The 21,501-nt window shown below is 40.6% G+C and overlaps 1 protein-coding gene across 3 annotated transcripts in view; it reads right to left on the reverse strand.

Annotated features, from left to right (window-relative positions):
- The window catches only part of ccdc180 (coiled-coil domain containing 180), a 56,740-nt gene that overhangs the window by 16,170 nt on the left and 19,069 nt on the right, over positions 1 to 21,501 (reverse strand). For all 3 annotated transcript variants that reach the window (XM_042070477.1, XM_042070475.1, XM_042070476.1), the window contains exons 12-24: positions 15,255 to 15,374; positions 14,602 to 14,775; positions 8,129 to 8,244; positions 7,904 to 8,030; positions 6,646 to 6,688; positions 6,417 to 6,541; positions 2,597 to 2,784; positions 2,326 to 2,501; positions 2,056 to 2,236; positions 1,064 to 1,210; positions 829 to 973; positions 309 to 425; positions 118 to 213 (exon numbers count right to left, since the gene is read on the reverse strand). In XM_042070477.1, the coding sequence (XP_041926411.1) occupies positions 118 to 213; positions 309 to 425; positions 829 to 973; positions 1,064 to 1,210; positions 2,056 to 2,236; positions 2,326 to 2,501; positions 2,597 to 2,784; positions 6,417 to 6,541; positions 6,646 to 6,688; positions 7,904 to 8,030; positions 8,129 to 8,244; positions 14,602 to 14,775; positions 15,255 to 15,374 (1,755 nt within the window). The remainder of the gene's footprint in view (positions 1 to 117; positions 214 to 308; positions 426 to 828; positions 974 to 1,063; positions 1,211 to 2,055; positions 2,237 to 2,325; positions 2,502 to 2,596; positions 2,785 to 6,416; positions 6,542 to 6,645; positions 6,689 to 7,903; positions 8,031 to 8,128; positions 8,245 to 14,601; positions 14,776 to 15,254; positions 15,375 to 21,501) is intronic.

The raw sequence follows: 21,501 nt of genomic DNA on the forward strand, positions 1-21,501 counted from the left end.
TGGACGTTGGGAAATATGATAAGTTCTTTCAACACACTATCATTAGTCTGAAAACAATGTATCTAGGACAACAAATAGAAGTACTCATCACACCACTGATGAATTTCTGCTACATACCTTATCAGGGCTTGGATTGGAACAGGCCTGAACCATAATTTCCAGATCATTAATTAGATCGTCTATATTTTTCTTTTGCATGTTGCTGTTTGTTACCTGTGAATTCATCATTTGCTTTAATAGAAATCAATAATTATATTTATCATGTACAATCTACAGTAAATGCAGAGAAAGGAGAATATTGTAAATACCTCTGTTTTAATATGAACCTGTGTGCTAGTTAGTGTTCCCTGGATTTTCTCCAGAAACTTGAGATCCACCGTCAAAAACTGGAATTTATCTTCAAATCTCACAATAATATCTTTGGCCTGCAAACATACAATAATTTTGACAAATACCTCAATCAAAATGTAATGCTTCATGAACTGTAAATTACCACATGTGCATAGGACATACATATATAAATACACTGATCATCATCTGATCTGATCATCTTAAATGGACCTGCTAACAAAAAAAAGTTAATGTTAACTAATATGTATGTGCCAATGTGTGTATTAAGTCGGTCCGCCAAAAAGGCAAGCTTGTCTCAGCTGATTTTTGTTCTAGCCATGGCCTTGATGTATTACAGTATGTTGCCATGGTGGCTGTGCCCTGCTGGACTGCTTGTACTATGTACAATGATTCACAATGGATGTGAACTCAATCTCAATTCATGAAGTGCACTCAGCACCAATTTACTTAAGCAAAATAAGTAAAATATTCCATTACCTGCTCGAGAGATTTGCATTCAACATTTTCCATTTCCAAGCTTATGGCCTCATCTGTTGAGTCAATCCGCTTAGCAATCTTCTCTAAGCGTTTCTGATGGAGTTCAGTTTCTTTAGGTGTGTAGTTTCCTCCCTCAGAAAACAATCTGGAACCACACGTACAGAGATATAACACAACTCATTTCTCAAATATAGCAGGTTTTTGAGGTGGGGTTGGATGAACAAATATTACTGACCTGATGGATTTGATTAACTTTGCATTGGCTCCTCGGAGGTTGTCTAATTTCTGCTCAATTTTTTGTCTGAAGTGTCTCTGTGATTCCTGGATGACAGTAATGTGCTTCTCCAGGTTGGATTGCAGTGTACCAGAGAGATTAACCAAGCTTGAGGAATTAAGAAAGAGAGTCAACTACTTTGAACCCTGACATCAACATTGTATCAGCAATGAGAATATCAGGATTGGAACCAAGGGTGAACCAATCATCTGACCGTTCACTATAAAGTTCAGGGTACTCAGGTATGTCAAATGTTAAATTCATAGGAGCGACGTTCAGTGTGAAGGGAACTGCACAATTTGTAGGGAACTAGGGAACATAGTTATATCACTTATCTTGACATTTTTCCTCCAGAGACAGCTTACGCACAGGCACGAACATTCTAATGTTGCCAGTTTAGTGGCTTGAATATGAATAAATGTATCCGTGACACTACTGTCATTTCAACATTTTACAGTCAGTAAGTACTGTGCCACGAAAATGCTTAAAGTGGCCTGTGAGCCGGAACTTGGATCGTGCTACACCTTTCTACCAATTTCATGAAAGTTGGGTCAATAGTTTTTGTGCAATCCAGAACACAGACAAACTAAACTAAAGACATTACCTACTGGCAGAGGTAATAATGTGGTCTTAAAAGCTGGTAAGTGGTATTTTAAAAGCAGGTAAGCAGAGTTGTACACGTCTGGCTTCAGAAAGTAAAAGTCCTGCCACATATTAGCTCCAACCATTCACTAAATAAGCTGAATCTAATAGTACAATACCTCAGCCAGGTAGATGAGCTAATTAGTGAAATCACCTGTTTTAAATGCCTACTGTAGGTAAAAACAATACATGGCCGGACTTTTACACCTCTGCCGGTAAGTGGTATCTTTCAAGCCAGGGGGCAGAAATAGAGTGTGTGGTAAAATATGATCGATTATGCAGCATGTATTTTGTATTGTTGATATCCTTACACATCAGATTTAGTTGCTAAGTTGAACATATCCTCCATGCCATAGATTTGCATCTTGAAGTCTGCAGTGAGCTTGTGCTGTTGGATCTGAAGTTCTTGGAATTCACTGCGGAACATGGCCAGGGACTGGAGCACCGCTTTAGAGTGTTTTTCTATATGATCTCTATGGAACACCAGTTCAGCTATGTAGAAATAGAACATATTGGAACAGATGTGAAACAAGCATCAAACTCTTACTCTCTGAACAATTTTGTATCACCAAATGCTTCACCTGCACGAACATTGTAGATGTCCATTTCTATCCGCCTGGCGCGGGGTTGGTGCAGATGCAGGCGCAAAGCATGCTCAGCTTCCACCTCAACTTTCTTAGCTGATATCACATCTGCAGTGTTCATCAAAACGGAACTGTACCACTCTTCAAGGTGGTTGAAAAAGGCCAAACGCACTCTATTAAAAAGTGAGAATGACATAGGGTTGTTTAACTGTTTAAGTTCCATCTTAAAACAAGATTTACTTATTTCCTTTGATGCGTATGTCCTTACTCTCCAAGGAGTTTGATGAGGAGGCCTGTGGGATATTTCACCAGCACAACTTCTGGAATATCCAGTTCCTGGTCATCATCAGCACTCAGAACCACAAACTTCACTGCACTGTAAATATTTCCTTTGGCACTGGTGAAGGACTCCTGACTCCGAGAGTCACAGAACACCTGAGGGCAGTCAACATCATCCTACCCACACAAAGAAAAAAATCATAACAGTTGGCTATGGCTTTACAGATGGGTCATTCCACATCAATTCAACCAGGGCCCACACACTTAGGACTCAAAAAATGTCACCCAGGAGACACACTGTAAAATGACAACGTAATCCATGTAGGAGGCTCACATTTTGCATGCTGGTACATAAATAGGAATAGTACGCAGGAAAATCATCATTTTGGGTCTGGATGATCCTGCATGGTCATAGCAGTCCCTCAAAGTTGCTCAAAATTGTATGGGAGTTTTTGGCTGAGCTCTGTTCAGGCCCTCAGAAGACTTTACTCTTGTCATGAATCATACCAACTTTAACTACACAAGTGACTTTGTAGGACATTTGATACCATACTTCAAATGTAAGACATTTTAGATGACTGATTTAATAAATATTTTGTTGGGTTGTGTGCTTGATTTTTAGCCCTAATTTAACTGAGAAGTTTTAAAAATCCTATGCCTCTTAAATTGTATGGAGAAACAAGTTGTCACTCATTGTAGTTGTTTTCCAGTAAACTCTAGTATAATAATTTTTTATTCTTTATTTACAGACCAAATAATCTGATTAGAGTCCAAATATTGACAAATATGGATCAGAAATTGCTGCTCCTCAGATACAACCAAGAGTCTCTCCCTGAGTCATTAGTTTACACCACAAGAACTTTTTTTGAGATGTTTTCTCCAGTCCTCAAAAAAAGTGCTGCAATCCATATGAAAAACAGTGGACACCAGTATGAAGCTCTGCACTATACATTTTACCAGAAATGTCTCACAGGAAGAGGAAGCTCTTATAGAGACTGTGCTGACTGATACTGATGAATGCATAACAAATGCAGAAAGACAAGACCAATTTAATCCAAGCATCAATGGTCTGGGTATATTCACAGAGATGACCAAGATTAGTCCAAAAGACCAAAATCAGCTATGCAAAATTAAAGGTAAAACAAGTGATAAAAAGTACCGTTCTGTGTTAAAGTCCCTGCTGAATCTCTCGACAGCCCTTTTACAGTAAGGCGAACGTCTGATGTGGAAAGAGATATGGCGTAGCTTGTAGATGCACTGAAAGACGAAATAGCATCCAAATGCGACAGGGTTTCATTGCTAGGCCTTGCAACTAAATGTTGGACAATTACTAGCCTAATGGAAGAATTTGGCATAAGCCAATACATACTGTAGTAAGAAAGGCAGGATAACTACAAAGTGGGCAGGGTATCTTACTAGAAGTTCCCATCAAGAAAGGCAGATAGTCTGTCAGTGATAAAACAATTAAGCTGGTTGTGGATTTTTGCTTTTACTATGACGATGTAATAAAACGTAATGCCAGGTTCAAAGGACTACAAAAGTGTCGCAGATGGTGGAAACCGCATTCAAAACCAGAAACGGTTGCTGTTGATGAACCTACATGAAGCATTCCGCCTGTTCAAAACCAAATATCCTAGTCATCACATTGACAATGACATCCACTAGTTTTATGAAACCAGATCAAGACAATGCATTACTGTTGGAGCCAGGGGCACCCATTCTGTATGTGTGTGTACCTTACACCAACATGTTAAACTTCTGCTTGACTCATTTCCAACTGACAGTTTAATTCATCATGATCTGACTTGTTCTAGAGACAGATGTGCATGCATGCTACACATATGTGAGAACTGGCCTGGTTCAGCCAGTCTGAGGGAGTTCACTGAAAGTAACATCAGTGATCACTTCAGATACAAACAATGGGTATCCACCGACACAACTACAGGACTAAAGAACAAATTAGCTTGACATCACTTCGTTGCAAAACACCAGAGTGGTTATTTGAAGAATGTAAAAGAAAGTATGTCAGAAAATAAATGTATTATGCTTTTGGGTTCCACTGAAAGTTTTGCATTCCTTATCCAATATTCTGCTTAGGGGTACTACTGGGACAATAGGCAATGTACCCGTCACCTATTTGCTGTGTATCTGAGAAAAAAAGGAAGATGATGGAACCAAAGAAGAAACCAAATGCATCTCCATCTGCATTATTAGTAAGTATCTGATAATGTGGCTGTGCATGCATTTCTGCAAAAAAGTTCAGCAAAAAGTTCTGCAAAAAAGTTACATCCGCTACTGTCAAGGTAATTTTAAGGTAATTTACTTCAGAAGCCAACTAAAACACACTTCATAAATCTTATGAAGCATTAGGAACATTTTGGACTTTTGGTTAAATGGATTTTTTTTTGCAACTTCACATTGCAAATCTACGGAGCCCCTAAAGGGACATGAGCAAAATAAAATCTAAAGTTTAGTTTCGTGTGCTCACCTTTTTTTTGCTCATGTCCCCTTAGGGGCTCCGTACAAATCACCCTGTGATGGCATTGGAGGCACTGTGAAATGTTCAAGCTAGCTTGCACACTACATACTTACCCAGTCTGATCTTTTTCCATGGGCACAAAAAAAATATCAAGAAAATCCATTTGATTTGCTTTTTGTAATCTTTTGAATACTTTATTTCATTTTTCGCAATTTTCTTTAGCTCCCTAAAAAAAATGTTGATTGTTGTTTTTTATATTGTAAAGGAAATTAATAATTTATATCAATTAATCAATAGATTAATCATTGGTGACAGCCCTAATGTCAGCCACCATAATGGAGAGGTCCAGAGGTATTAAGTCACTTTATCAGAAATGCAAATTACAAGTGTGCTCTGGGAAGTTTTGAACAGCCGAATTAAAACCCAGATTTTCATTATCACGTTGTGATTCAAAGCACTTCATATCATTGTTACCTACTAAGTTGTATGAATTTGGAGGTGTCTTGATTCTTATGAGGCCAAAGCGTGTTTTATGAACATTTATTTGAACATTTTGTCAACAGAATTAGAAGGTGTGTTTCTCAACTATACCCACAGATCCGGGTAAGTTAACCATAGTGTTAAAATGTCTTTATAAACTCAAATACAAGTATGACACATTGTCTGTCAGTGCTGAACAACTGAAATTCTCATGGATGTTGCTGTGTGTCACAAAATGGCTTATAAAACAGCAAAAATCTGAAAAATATAACGGCAAATAGGCTAGCCTATGGTGACACGGAGCATATGGATCGCCTCCAATCTGCTAATGGATCAGTATTCTACAGTATATGAAAAATGTTGCATTGTGTTTTAAGCTATATTTCAACAGTCATTCAAACTTTGTTAACTTGTTTAGCCTAACATTTGAGGTGTCAATGGCAGCTATGCTTTTGACTTGAAGATGGACCGAGGCGAATCACTCAAAAGTTGGTAAAAGTTGGTATCTTTATTGTCATTGTACATGTACAACGAAATTTGAAGCTTCGGTTACGTATTTAACAACAGAACAGCTGTCTACCACCATGAAGAATTTGGTTCCAAAACGAGCTATCCATTTTGAAGAATATAAAACATGTAACAAGCTAAATGTGTGTGTCATACACTCCATTATTAATCCTTCCTAACTTCTACAATTTAAGGAATGTTAACTCTAACTTGATAGCTATTACAATTATTAGGCATGTTTTCTCCCATGTTTCAAGGAGGAGATATGTGTTCTTACTCAAAGAAAGTATAGTACCCTGTGTTGAGAAATATGAAAATGAACATGAAATGCTGCAGTCTGTACCTTGAGAGTCTGTGAGTCATCTGAGAATGAGTTGCCATAGTTTGGACTTCCAGATGTCACAAAGCGTTTCTTGCACAGATTCAGAATTTGCTTCTTTCTTTTTATAACGGCTTTGTCATTGACATCTAGAAGACACAAACTCAATTTCAAACAATTTTAGAATCTCTAAACACTTTCAAAAATGACAAGACAAAAATGATTTGGTCATTTGATTGACTTAAACACTTACCTAATTGAAGACTAGGATAAAGGGTCCTGAGTTCATCAGATACCTACAACATGTAGACAATTATTTTCAATGCTCAAAGTGTAAACAAAAATGGTCAAATGATAAACTGCCCTTTTGCCCTTTAGTGACACATTTTCAGAAAAGTGGCTCATATAAACATTTTCTAACATTCCTTAAAATATTGTTTCATCAATGTGGTAGCCAGCAGCTAATCAAAATTTAGCAGCTTCAGTTCAGTGGGAACATTCAACCAACATGAAAATCGGTATGTACTTTAGGCTTATGACATCATGAAGAGTTATGTACCAAACCTTGGATTAAATGGCCAAAAGGTTATGCTACAACAAATATGTGTCAATGTTTTGCCTGTGTCTCTTGCTTTAAAAAAAAAAATCTAAATGCTAAATTCCTTTCCTTCTGTTTTGTTAGGGTCTTGAATTTCCCCTTGGGGATCAAAGTATCTATCTATCTATCTATCTATCTATCTATCTATCAGTTCTTGGTAGATTCTTTTGTCCAAAGCGGCATGCAACAATAATATTACCATTATCATAAATTAACATCACGCTATCCTTATAAATTAACAGTTCAAAGTAGTTATAGATCTTGCATAAAAATACAACTTATAATAATAGACTAAATCATTTTAACAGAGTAATAAGAATAGCAACATAGTCACAATGACAACAACCATAAACACATACAAATTGTGATTCCACAAGGAGAACTAAAAAGTTAGATATAAGGTAAACAGATGCGTCTTCAAATGCTTTCTGAAAATTGGGTAACGTGGTTCTGGTGGTAGTACTGGCAAACATTTAAAGCTACTTTCATCCCTGCCCTTAAAGGTGCTCTAAGCGATACTGGGTAACGTCACTTCTGTTGACTTTCAAACAAAACAGAGAGCTAGCTCGCTACTTCATCCCCCTCCCTCCCGTGCTGCTCCCATGCAATTGAAAGTCTCCTAAATGCGCATCTCGTCTGTGATTTGCTGGAACAGTTTGTTATGTTTTTATGGGCTAGGTTTGCCCAGGTTGTTTTTGTTGCTGTTTTTGGAGCCTGGGCTGTCCACAGAGATTGCATTTTTTACAGTGTATTCAGGACACAGACAGCTAGTGTTTGGTAAGGTGATGTTTGCAGTAAGTGACATAAAATGTTTTAGCCTAAAAAACGTGTGGCATCGCTTAGAGCACCTTTAACTATACCGCAACACGGTTTTCAGAAAAAAGAAAAAAGGTTGTTTTGATGTATTTTATACCTGACAATCAACTTCGTTGACACTGAAGAATCTGCTGAGAGCCATGCTATAGATTTGCAGTTCTTCTTGGACCATGGTAGGATAACATTCCACTGTATCAACTTCTTCTTGACGAAGAGTCATATACCTACAGTATAGACATGAGGCAAGCAAAGAATAAGTAATTACTACACCTCTATGTGCATAACACTAAGGGTGCATTGATATCTGAATTTAGGTACTTACCCTTGTTTTATTTCTCCCAAAAAGCCATTAATTTTATCAAGGGTGGCTTTCAAGGCCTCCTCTGAACTTTCTTGTCTAAGTCTGTCCATCATGATGTCTAGCTGAGTGTCTTTTTTCTGGAAATGGAAATTATTCATATCATGTCATCCATGCCATGCCAACCATGCCAATCTCTTGGTATGGTGTATGTGATGATGTGGGGCTATTTTAATTCCAAAGGCCAAGGGATGCATAGTATCCTAGATCCATGAAATAACTGGACTTTAAAAATAAAAATCTTCTAGCCCCTCCCTCTGCCTTCTTAATGATGATTCCCAGCTATCCATCACTTTCAACCAACGTAGACTACTCTTGGCAGGGCTTACGGCTGCAAAAAAGACCATTTTAAGGCTTTGGTTCCACCCTAATCTACCCTTAACACAATATTGGCTAACTGCCTACCAGTATATTACCTCTCTTGAGTGTACTACTGCACGCCTCAACAAGGCCAAACTAACAACTATCCAGGCATGGTCGTGGATTACACGGTCCATACAAGATCTCCTTGTGAAACAGAATATTCTGAGTGTAGGATTTATTATCATTACTATTATTATTCTTATTATTCTTATTATTATTATTATTTATTTATTGACTTTTTAATTGATTTATTTTTTATGGGGAATGCTTTATACTTCTTAGCTAATGTTGACAATGTGACTGCTATCTTTAATCTCCTTCACTATATCACTTTTGTCTATCAGAACTATGCATTGAGTGTCGTACTGTAGTTTGTGGTGTGTATGTTTCAAGTTAAATGTGACTGTAAATGTAACGTCTCATTCTTTTCTAATAAAAAATGTTAATCACAAAAAAAAAATCTACCTGCCGGAATTTAACATAGGGGTGCCAATACTTATGAACCCTGTATTTTAAGGAAGAACATTTATTTATTTATGATACATTATTCATTCACAAAAGAAAATTGGGGTCCTTAAAGGTTGGATATTTCCTCATTTTTTTATTTAAGGCATTAAGATCAATATCCAAAAGATGATTTTATATTCCTCTTTTTAGTCAACTTTAGCAGAGGTGCCAATAATTCTGGAGGGTACTGTACATATCGTAATGCACTATGCAAAAAGTTATTACCACTCGTAGCCGAACACAGTGAGATGCAAGTCTTCCAATCCACTCAGAAATGTAATAATGGAGCTTTCCTCGTAAATCCCCCGCCCGAGTTGGAAAATGTAAATTACCCAGCTTTCTTGCGGCATTTCACGCAGGAATGCCCCCTTTACCTAAGAGTTCTTGAGGGTACCCTGAGGTGGCCATACGAACTTACGACAAACATGGCTGCGTCCATAGTTGAGATGACATGTATTTTCGGTAACACTTTATAATAAGGTGCCGTAATAAATAGCAAACTAGTCATTACCTAACCCTTTGTTAATATTTGTTAAATGTTACTAAAATATCTATTTGGCACAAGTTAATAGTTTTTTCCATCATTAATTAAATATTAGTTGTTTGCATAAAATATGTATGTTACAGGTGACGTCTAGATTTGGTCGCATTCTCAAGCCAGTTGACAGACTGATTCAAACTATGTCAAGGCAAGATATTGTTCACACACATCCGTCTATGCAGGCTATCTGCAGGTCAGTGTTTCAGGTTTTTCATGATTAGACATAGTTAGAGTTGAGGTCATACACACGTTTGGTAACATGGTTATGTGGTCCAAGCTTTTCTAAATAGCTTTTTTGGAGAATTTTTGTTTTTGTTTTGTTTTGCTTTCTTTTCCTAGTGGCTTTAATACACAGTGTATATGGGTCTTGTGGGGTGTATAAGGAACCCTACTGCCAGTGGTTGGTTGGAGAGTTTGCGCACCTCTTCTTCCACTTCATCCTTATTGGATAACTTTGTGGTTGGCTGTCCTTTAATTGGTGACCCTCTGTCTAGTGTTTGACAGTAGTGTACTTTTTGCCTTTGGAAGTACTGTTTGGTTGCTGCTCGAATTTGGCGAAATTCAGGGGAGGTGGGTGTAACAGAGTTAGAAATGTAGTTTAGTGTTTGTATGTGATTTTCGCCGTAATTAAGCAGCTTTATTGAGATTGGTGTTTTGGAGCCCCCTTTGGAGAAACGGTGTACTGCAGTTCTGCTACGTTTTGCCTTGCCAGTGTAGTTTAGTTTAGTGTGCATGGAAAGTGCAATTCAGTCTAGCAGGTAATAAATGTACAGTTAGTTTAGCATTATGTTTATGTATTATCTCTGTATGGTCTACATCTGTGAATGTTTAGTGAGTCTCTTAGAATATGAATTAGCTGTCGTTCTGTGCACCTGAACATTCCATGTTGCATGTCTCCCTTGCTAGTAGGGCTGACAGTGATGGTATATGAATGATGCATGTAATAAAGCCCATTCAACTTAGTGTACTTCTTTTTATTTTGCTTGTGCAGATGCTGTTTTATGTATGCCAGTGCCTGAAGGCATGTTTTGTTTTAACTTTTCCTAAAGGAATAAATGTGATAAGACAGTTTCGGTCTCAGTCCCTTCATCGTCTGACTAATAGTTATATATTACTAATTAAGCTTAACCAACTTTATTATAAGGGTCCCCCATACAGATAGTTATATATTACTAGTACATTAATTAAGCTTAACCAACTTTATTATAAGGGGCCCCACGCTGATAGCTATATATTACTAATATATTAATTAAGCTTAACAAACTTTATTGTAAGGGTCCTATGGGGAGTGGTTTATATTGGGATAGGCAGAAGCACAGTTTAATAACAATTAGTTAAAAAATAATATGTTATTAACTTTTATATTAACATATAGTTTGTACATAGGCATTGAACATTTAAATGATTTAAGAAATAACTGTTAATTAGTGCCAAAAAGACATTTAGTTAACTATTAACAAATATGAATACAATATTAGTTAATAGATTGTTTTCTATTTGTCAAAACATTAACATACAGATTTTATGTAAACAGCTAATATTTAATTAATGATGAAAAACGATTAACTTGTGCCAAATAGATATTTTAGTAACAATTAAATATTAACAAAGGGTTAGGTAATGACTAGTTTGCTATTTATTATGGCATCTTATTATAAAGTGTTTTCTTTGCATTTGTAGTGTGTTGGTCATTTTAATGTTGATGCAATGCTCTTACACACTAGATTACATTGCTGCTTCAATCCGGTCACCAATTCATGCATTGCACGGTCTTGCTGTGCGTGCAATACAATGTAACGATTTGTTTTCCAGCCGGATCGCTAGAGGCTACATGTAGCACAAAACAATAACAATGACTAGCCTCTTGCTAATGCCCCTCGTGGCTCGAGAGAAACGCGACAGTACTTGTTGAAATTGAAATAGGCAAAATTGAGTTACTAAAAAAAGTTTTTATTATTAATTCACATTGACCATACCCAGTAAGGCAGAATGAGGGACGTGTTCTCGTGTTCTAGAACAATGTCCAGCACCAACGAGACAGCTGCTGCCCTGGTGGCGTCCATGTTCTTCCCAAAAAGACTTCAAACCCCAGCGTTTGCGCTAGCAACTCATTCGTACATGTTGTACGGGTGGGCGTACAATGATTTACGAGTCTAATGGAAAGGGCCATAAGACTACACTCACGTCCTTAAAGTGGCAGGCAGTCAATTAGACATACACACCACCAATGTAATGACATTAAAGGTTATATCAGCGATTTCAGGCCAAAAAAAGACAAAAACATAAATGATCACATTCATCTAATCTTTCCTAATGATCCGCTAACTGCCTGCCCCATCCCTTTAACTGCCTGCCCAACCGTTTGGTAGAGGACACTTTAAGACACCATATCTTACCAAAAAATCCAACTGTTTTGAATTTAAACATATGGAGCCATATCTACCACTTGAGCCCTACATGTTAAGCACAAAATATTTGCTCAGTACCCCTGTAATGTCGAAGGCCACACCTTCTTATCATACGCAATTTAAGAAATTAATTTACGCGATTTCGGCCATATTTTGTGGAGTCACATCTACCAAGTTTTTAAAAGTAGGACTTTTTTTTCATCATTATTATGTTAAAATGACAAAGTTTATGAATTAATCATATTAACCATTATATACTGTTTTAAATGTATACTACTAATGTAAACACAGCATATATATGTTTAAAAAGCATGCATAAGCATGAAATATATCAAATAGCTAGCTGAATTGCACTTGCTATGCAATTCAATGCAATTAATTGATTCAACTATATAAACCATATATTTTCTGAAAGCTTAGACCCTCAGGATGTGATCTAACATGACATGAGACATGTCCCACCCTCCTCATTAGTATGCTCCCCATGCATAATACATTGGGTATTGGTAAATAGTGTGTATGGCAGAGGTGTGGACTCGAGTCACATGACTTTGAGTAATTGTAATGACTTGCGGCATGGGTAAAATTATTTGTATCTTATAAAAACTTCAGCAGCCTCAAGTTCACCGTTAAGGTTACACCTGCAACGTTATTTTGCATGGAATGCAGTTCTCTTGTCTAGTATGGGAAAGGAAAAGGGATGAACATCACTGAACATGCTCTCATTTGTCGTCTGACTTGGATCATGTGATGGATCCTCTGATCCCTTTGATGTGGTTCGATCTATGGGTTCAATAGCCTAAAGAATTTAATTTGCTCCATGGCGTTAACCGAAACTATCAGAATCATCATCAATGACTGATGGCATTTCAAACTTACACGCATATCAGCGTTGTTTTGCAACATAAATATCAAGAAATGTGAAGGTAAATAAATGTTTATACACCTGGTATTGAGCAGACTAGGCCTTGATGACATCAAGATGTTCGTTAATGGTAGCCTTGTTATTGTAGGATAACTCCTGCGGGCATATTTATCCATTCAGTATATAAACTATCAAACTACGGCATAGGCCTAACATGTAGGCTATCTGTAGGCTACTTGGACAGGAGTAACATATAGTTTGGAATTAATTTTAAGAGTGCAGTGCAAAGGATTCAGAAATAACTATGGTGGCGGATCCTGATGTGCACGATATGAGCGCTCACGGGGGGGGAATCGTAGCTTTCTTTTGAGTTTTTCTATCGCTCATTTGCACATCAAGTCAATCATATGTTAGTGTGTGGGGAGTGGGGGCCGTATATTCTGTACAGGAGAGTGTGCTTGCTGCTGAGAAGGTCTCACCCATAGAGGTTAGAAGGAGGAGGAGAGGGCAGGGGATAGCTGCATGTCTCCCTACCAGGACTGGTTTTAGCCTATAGGCCTACATAACATTTCGAATGACGTAACAGCTTAGAATGGCTTAGTGCAGCCAGCAACATATTTGGGGACATTGAGCACTATGGCTCCAGGCATCCCAAAGTGCTTGGAGAATACACTGTAGTTTTATGGATTTGTCAGGGACCAGTTGGGGCAGTTTCATGTCTCTGTTGCTGAGATAGTTTCAATTGTCAAAAGGTCAGAATGCCAAGCATCTTGTAGGGGCTGTTTGCGGCAGTTTCTTGCTTGTGATTATAAGTGTTTCAAAACTCTTCAATATATAGATTGAGATAGATTGATAAAAATGATATATAGAAAGCATGATTGATGACTTATGCAGTTGCATAATACGACAGTGACTTGTTTAGGACTCGAAAAAAATAAGGACTTGGCCTTGGTAAGACTTGACTTGGACTTGCTTGGGACATCTCTGTCTTTACTTGGGACTTGACTTGGACTTCAGCGTTAAGACTTGAGACTTACTTGTGACTTGCCAAACAGTGACTTTGGCAAACTCTGAAATGAATCTTGTGCCACGAGATCTGGCGATACAAAAATTTCACAATATTTCTCATCAAGGTAAAAATCTGTCTTGTGGAGAAGTATCCAGAAAAAAAGGTAAAAGTCGCTGGGGCATCTTCTATGCTAATTTAGTCAGACTCGTCAGTTTTGCTGGCTACAGCTGGTTAATTTCCCGAGATTTTTACTTTAACGAGAAATATTGTGATATTCATGTATCGCCAGATCTCATGGCATGAGATTTCGTCAGATTTTTTACTTTGATGAGAAATATTGTGACATTTTTATATGCACACCCCTAATAGACTATTTTGCACAACATTCACTAATCGACTTGATTAACAGTCTTTTTTAGATGCTTTCCTCTCCACACTACCATCAAAGTGTAATGCTATTTTGAGCCTGACCAGTGGTTTGAAAATAGTAATTTGTTTTGAAATGATGCCATTCATGCCCCTTGCGTTTTCACTAAAAACCATTTTGTTGCCAAAAAAAAGGTCTAGCTCAAAACTCCTCTGATTAACATATTTCTGCTCCCAAACAAAAGTTTGAACTTGTTATCATCCATAAATAGACCCTAGGTTGTTTTTATTCTGGATTAGGTCTTTATCCATTTTTAGATTTTCCTTTTATTGACCACTCCCTGTTATGTCTGTGAGGGATCAAAGAGGCCTTCTCACCATTTGTTCCTGCTTGTGGACATGATGCAGTTGTTCCACCTGCTCTTGCAGCTGCTGCTCTCGTTGCTGAAGCCCCACAGTGTGCACCTCCCAAAGATGAGACGCTGCTTGCATGAACTTGAAAAGCAATTTACTCTGGCCAGCAGCTTTCTTTGCCAAATATTCAAACGCTCTCTAGATACAGTGGGGTGGAGAGACAGACAATAAAAATGTAAAGTACATATTCTAATAACAGCATACCTATATTTATCAATGCTAAGAATAAAATTAGCACTACAATAAAACAAATTAATGCCATGACTCTCAATTCAAGATATATTTACATTACATCAATGCTGGTCCCTTGTCATGTTAACCTTCTCTCACTCTATGTTTGCCTCGTGTGCATTATCTGTCCCTTCTCACTCATGTTTCCTCCCTGTTCCCCAGTCCCTACTGATAAGGACTAACACGGATGTAGCCATGTCTCAACTGCTAGCAAATGGAACCTTTCAGTGTGTTGTTGTCAATAGTGATGATTACATTTCTGTGTTCGTCAACAGAGATGCATGGCTCAACCGGAGGAAGAACTGGACATGCATCCAAATAAACATCCTGAGAATCTCACCATTACTCTGACCATACCTATTTGGCAGCCAATTTGTTGCACTTACATCCAAGATTTCGAGATGATCCTCTACTTGTTTCTGGCATTTTCCAATCAAAGATAGTAGTCCTGTGTCAACAACATCTTGAATTTCTTCTGCAGGCAACCCATAAGTGAGTACTTCATCCTGTTCATAGAGTAACAAAAATCCTTTATCCACACAATCATCAAACTAAATTGAAAAAACTAAATTCAACGAAGCTGAGTGTAAAGTACCAATGTTTTGAATAGGGCTTACTAGCTAAAAGTGCTTTTCTATTTATAAATCAACAACAAAAAAAAATCAATGGCTCCAACCAAATTTTTTAAATTGTTTATGGTGGGTTTTGTCTATTTTGGTGCAAACATTCCATTGTTTACAAATGTTTCAAATGCAGAGAAGGCTAGTGTTGCCATCCAATTGGGCTTCTTTTGACCACAGAAAAAGCCTTAGGCGAGCAGATAAAATTTGGGTTAAATGTTTTTTTAAATGTTTTTTTTGCTGAAGAGGCTGGGTTTTTCGAACGTGATTGGGTGGAAATGTGTAGTGATGTTCCGGTTGATACCAAGGCTCTGAAGCTTGTTTCAAGAATGCAGTAGGGGTTAAGTCATTTAGAAACCATCAGACGAGTCCAGGAAGTGACATCAAACACATCAAAATGCATCATTCCGGAAGTGAGATTCCAGAAGTAAGCACATACTGTACAGCTATGTGCAAAATAATAGCAGTCTAACATCACTAATATGTGTACTGTACTGAGTACTGATTTTGGCAGAAATGATGATACAACATGGGAACAAATTCATGACTAGGTGCAGCAGAGCAATGGCCAACCAACAGACTTAACTGACATGCATGCTGCTGATTGGGGGTAATTGACTCATTTAATGAGAGGGGTGTGTTCAAATTAATAGCAGTGTGGAGTTTAATTAGGGAGGTCATTAAGTCTGTGAAGAAATGGGGTGCCAATAATGACCCTTATTTAACTCATTGAATGCCAAGCTGTTTTCGGGAGCTTTGTCCTAGAGTGCCAGCAATCTAGACCATTGTTGATGATTTTTGTACAGCCACAGCATATTCTGTGTTATAGCTATGAACACATACAATAGCTCGATTAAAAGGTGAGACTTTAAGCTAGGTCGATGCAAACCGTGTATTTCTACACGCCTCTGTTCCTGAGAAATCCCAAGCTAAACAGTGGCTAGTTTTCATCAAAATCGCTGTTTTTTTTATAGAAATGGAGATATAACGTCTTTCATGAAATATGAAGTGTTGCCTGTTACTTACTTGTGTAAACCATCACCGATCACCATCACCGAGACCTGGCGAGACTGCCACCTAGTGATAGACCCACGAAAATGGCCTGGTTTTGACCTGACGTGCATGCGTCACTGATTCGACCCAAAGCGGCAACGCGAGTTATGATAAAATGTCCAGATAAAATGTCCAGATTGTGCGTTTTCATGAGTTTCACAATCGTCATATATTTCATTTCCATTCATCACAGAGTTCCCAAAATCACATATAAGGTGTGCTAAAGTGTCTAGTTTCGTAATTAAAAAAAAAAGCTAAAAACGTAATATTACATTTTTGGCACTCAATGAGTTAAGGAAGGAAGGCAGCAGATGTTGTACCTGCTGGTTTTAGCCCTTGCTCAGTGAGTAAAATGGGTCGGTCTAGACATTGCACTGAAGGAAAAAGAACTTTGATCAAAAAAGTTGATTGGAGAGGGGAAAACATACAAAGAAGTGCAGAAAATAATTGGCTGCGTAGCTAAAATGATGCTTTGAAATGGTAAAGAAAAAGGAATACTACCATCCACATAGATCATAGAATAACAAGAATGGCAAAGAAGCATCCAATGATCAGCTCCAGAGAGATCAAAGAAGATCTTTCTGTGAGTACTTCAACAATCAGATGACGCCTATGTTAAGCCAAACTATTTGCAAGAAAACCTCGTAAAGTACCACTGCTGAAAAAAGACATGTATTGAAAAGGTTACAGTTTGCCAAAGAACACATTGACTGGCCAAAAAAGAAGTGGTGCAATGCTCTATGGACAAACACTGAATACAAGCCACAGTACACTGTGAATACTTTGGAGTGGGGCCCATTTATCACATAACAGGCACCATGGACCAGTTTCAGTACCTTAAAATACTGGAAGAGGTCATGTTGCCTTATGCTGAGGAAGAAATGCCCTTAAAATGAGTGTTTCAGCAGGACAATGACCACAAACACAAAGGGAGCGGGCAACATACGGGTTGCAGACCAACAAAATTGATGTCATGAAGTGGCCAGCCCAATCCCCAGACCTCAATCCGATTGACAATTTGTGGAGTGACCTCAAATTTTGTTTTTGATGCAAAACCCAAGAATGCAGAAGATCTGTGGAATGTAGCCCAGTCAGCTTGGGCTGCCATTTATGTTTGCAGGTGTCAAATGTTAGTTGACTATGCCACACAGATGTAAAGCAGTGATCAGAAATAATGGTTATACACCTAAATATTAGTTCAGTGCTTAAAAGAAAAGCTAAATCTTCATTTAATATTCAGTTTATACAGTAAATATTCCAGTTTGTAAATGAAAATGCAGATACTGCTATTTTTTTGAACAACCTTATATTCTTTGTTTTTTTCAGTACAAAAAATAATGTTCATTTTTTTCATTTGGAATTGAATGTGTGCTGCTCCTAGTGCCTTTGTATGTATGGAAATAAATGCTATTAGGAACATGGAACTTTTTCTCTGTTTTAAACACACTGCTATTATTTTGCACAACTGTAATTTACTTTAGAAAGGAAATTTAAACAATAGCCAATGCAGACACATTCCAGACTGTAAAAGAAAACCACTTTTTCCCACTGTATTCTCCATAAGCAATGAAGCAAATTATGTGCCTACTTCCGGAATCTCACTTCCGGTATGATGCATTTTGTCTCCCCAGTAGGGGTTAACCCATTAGACCAGCCTCAGACGAGTCCAGGAAGTGACGTCAATTCCGGAAATAAGTACATAGTTTACTTTACTCTTTATGGAGAATACAGCTGGAAAAAAAGTGATCTGTTTCGACCTCACTCTGACCGTCACTACGGTCTAAAAAAGGAATGATCACCTTTGTTCTGCCTATCACCGAGACCATATGTCAACAAAGTCATGCCCATGACCTCCAGAAGCAGAACGACTCGAGCTTGTAAATAGCGGAGATTGCTCCCGGTTCAGTCTCTCACCTTGATCGCCTCATCTGAGACCTGTGATACGTGAGTACTTACTTTCACTGCTTTCTTGCTTGACTATATTTGTTAGTCTGCATGTGGCAGTAACCTGTGTTTTTTTCAGGAAACTTCGTTTAACTTTGTTTAACTTGTTGACGCCTTTCCTGAGTTCACCCCATACCGCACGGCGGAGGGGCTAGTGTGAGCCTGCTGCCTGCGTTCGCGCACTGCTGCGGGCCGCCGATTCAGTGTTATTTTCCCTTTGTGTGTGCCAGGTTTCCGGGTTGTTGTTTGTTAACTACTGTGTACCTTATCTGGCTGTTCGCGGCTAGTTGGGCTTGGTGTGAGCCTGCTGGGTGCGTTCGCGCACCGGCGTGGGCCACCGTTATTATTTCTGTTTACTGCTCTGGCAGCCGGAACCTGTGTGGGCCTGATCAGCGCGTATGTGCTCGGCCGCTTAGGCGCTAATGTTACTGTGTGCTTCTTGTTAGCTTTGTTGTTGTGTGCTAGGCTACTTGCAAAAGGTAAGTTTAGCTGTTTGTGTCTGCTAGGTGCAGTCTTGCACGAGGTGCGGGCTGCTGTGTGTCTTTTCTCCAGTTGTCCACTGGTGTGCGTCGGCACGTGCGTTCGCGCACTGGTGGCCGCCTTCTTTGTGTATCTGTTGTGTACCCCGTCGCTGCTGTCCGCAGCTAGCTGGGCCAGTGTGAGCCTGCTAAGAGTGTCCGCACGCTGCTTCAGGCCACCCGTGTACTGTATTACACCACTGCTGTATCTCTTTACGGGCTGCTGCTTGCAGACCCAGTGCGTTGTACGGCCAAGGTAAGTGCCTTAAGTATTGTATTGTGTTGTTTGCATTGTGTTTTTCTATGGTAGGCTATGGCGGCACACTACTGCAGAGTCTGTAGGGCCACGATGGCCCCCAATGATGGGCATAGAGAGTGTCCCGCTTGCCTTGGGGCCGCCCACCTCCTGGAGGATGTCGACAGCCCCTGCAGCGCAGCCTGTGACCTTCCTAGGGAGGAACAGCTCCGCCGGGCTGACCAGGCATGTGGCCACGTGCGTGGACGGGACAGGCGGCGCTCACCCGACCGACCATCCCACTCTCATAGGCATGGCCGTAAGCATACGCACAAGCGTAAACGGCAACATGAGTCCCCTTCCAGGGTAATGGCACGGAGTCGCTTCAGATTCTCTCAGCTCTCCAGGCTCTGGCTAGGAGGATGGACAGGCTGGAGGGTCTCCAGGGCACGTCATCCCCTTCTCTGCCCCCTGGCCAGGAAGGTCTCTCCCCATCCAGGCCATGGTGCGGATGTTGATCTGGGTGATGTGGATGTGCTGTCACTCCATGCCCCTCGTTCTACGATCGATGACGTAAGCGGGGACGGCCTCCTGGATGAGCTACATTCAGACATGGTCGAGCCAACTGATGAATCCACGGTGCCAGGGGAGGTCCCTGTCGGCTCCTTGATGTCACGGGTGTTGAGTGCCTCCAACATCCTGGGTCTTCAGGCCCCTATGCCAGATATGGCTTCCCTTGGGGGCGTCTGAGAAGGCGTCTCGCACAGCAGCCCACCACCGTGTATACCCGTGGCAGAGGATTACACGAAGGTGCTGCGGACGGTATGGGGTAAGTCGCTACAGCGCCCCCAATTCAATCCAGGTTGCCGTCAGCTGGCAAAGGCTGCCTATCCAGCCGACTCAGGGCTGGGGGATATGCCACCGGTGGAGCAGTCCATCGCTGCCTGGACTTCCCTGGGGCCTGCCAATGCATCTCCCAATCCACGCTGCCCGCGTAAGGAGTGTGCCAAGATGGACCGTCTCATCAGTCACTGCCTTGACGCATCAGCACGGGCAGCCCGTATGGGCAACGCCCTGGCTATCACTCTGGCGGCACTGCGAAAAATGATGAGCCCGGAGGATCATGATGCAAGGGCCCTGGTGGATGCCGCACTGTCAGCCCACTCCCAGCTGATGCGTGATGTCGGGAGTGCTATGGCCTCTGCGGTGCTGTGCCGTAGACAGGTGTGGCTTGCCCAAACCTCTCTCCCTGATGCCATCAGGACAGACCTGTTAGGTCTCCCCGTGGTGCCTGGGCATGTGTTCCATCCAGACTCCCAGGGGGTGCTGGACAGAGTGGAACAGGCTGGCGCTTCTAGAGAAACTGGTCAGCGTGTGTGCCACAGGCGGGCTCCGGTTCCCCACAGGGCAGCATCACGTAAGTATGGGCGGTGGCAGCCCGCCCGAACACCAGAGCTAAGTATCAACTTACCAGACTGTGCCAGACTCTTGGGTTGTGGCTACGGTGACTCACGGTTACCGCCTACAGTTTCGACGGCGGCCCCCTACGTTTTCAGGGGTCAAGATGACGTCTGTGAAAGACCCCCTTTTAAATTCCGTGCTTGTCAAGAAGGTCCAGGAGTTGCTTCTGAAAGGGGCCATCTCAGAAGTACCGCTGCACGCACGGCACACTGGGTTTTATTCCAAATATTTTATTGTGCCCAAAAAAGACGGAGGTTACCGGCCGGTCCTTGACCTCAGGCCCTTGAACCAGTACCTCAAGGTGCTGCCATTCAAAATGGTCCACGTTGAAACGTTTCAGTTTCAGGTCCTCCCATTTGGCCTTTCACTGGCCCCCAGAATTTTTACTCGCGTGGTGGCAGCCGCACTAGCCCCCCTGCAGGTCCAGGGCCTAAAGATCCTACCGTACCTGAACGACTGGCTAATTTGTGCCCCATCTCAGGTGCAGGTGGTGCACGACACCGACATGGTTCTGACCCATATCCAGGCCCTGGGTTTCACGGTCAACTGGAAAAAGAGCAACTTGCAGCCCCGCCAGCAGGCGGATTTCCTTGGTGTCCTCCTCGACTCGGTCAGCATGACGGCGTCCTTCACTCCACGGAGGGCAGACAGCTTGACCGAGGCTCTGACAGGCTTTCGGCTGGGCAGACTGGTCACCGCCCACAAAGTCCAGAGGCTGTTGGGCTTAATGGCCGCGGCAGCTGTGGTACTGCCATTGGGCCTGCTGAAGGCACGCCCCCTGCAGTGTTGGTTCAAAGCCTTT

This window comes from Alosa sapidissima, chromosome 18 (genome assembly GCF_018492685.1).
Source record: "Alosa sapidissima isolate fAloSap1 chromosome 18, fAloSap1.pri, whole genome shotgun sequence".
NCBI lineage: Eukaryota > Metazoa > Chordata > Actinopteri > Clupeiformes > Clupeidae > Alosa > Alosa sapidissima.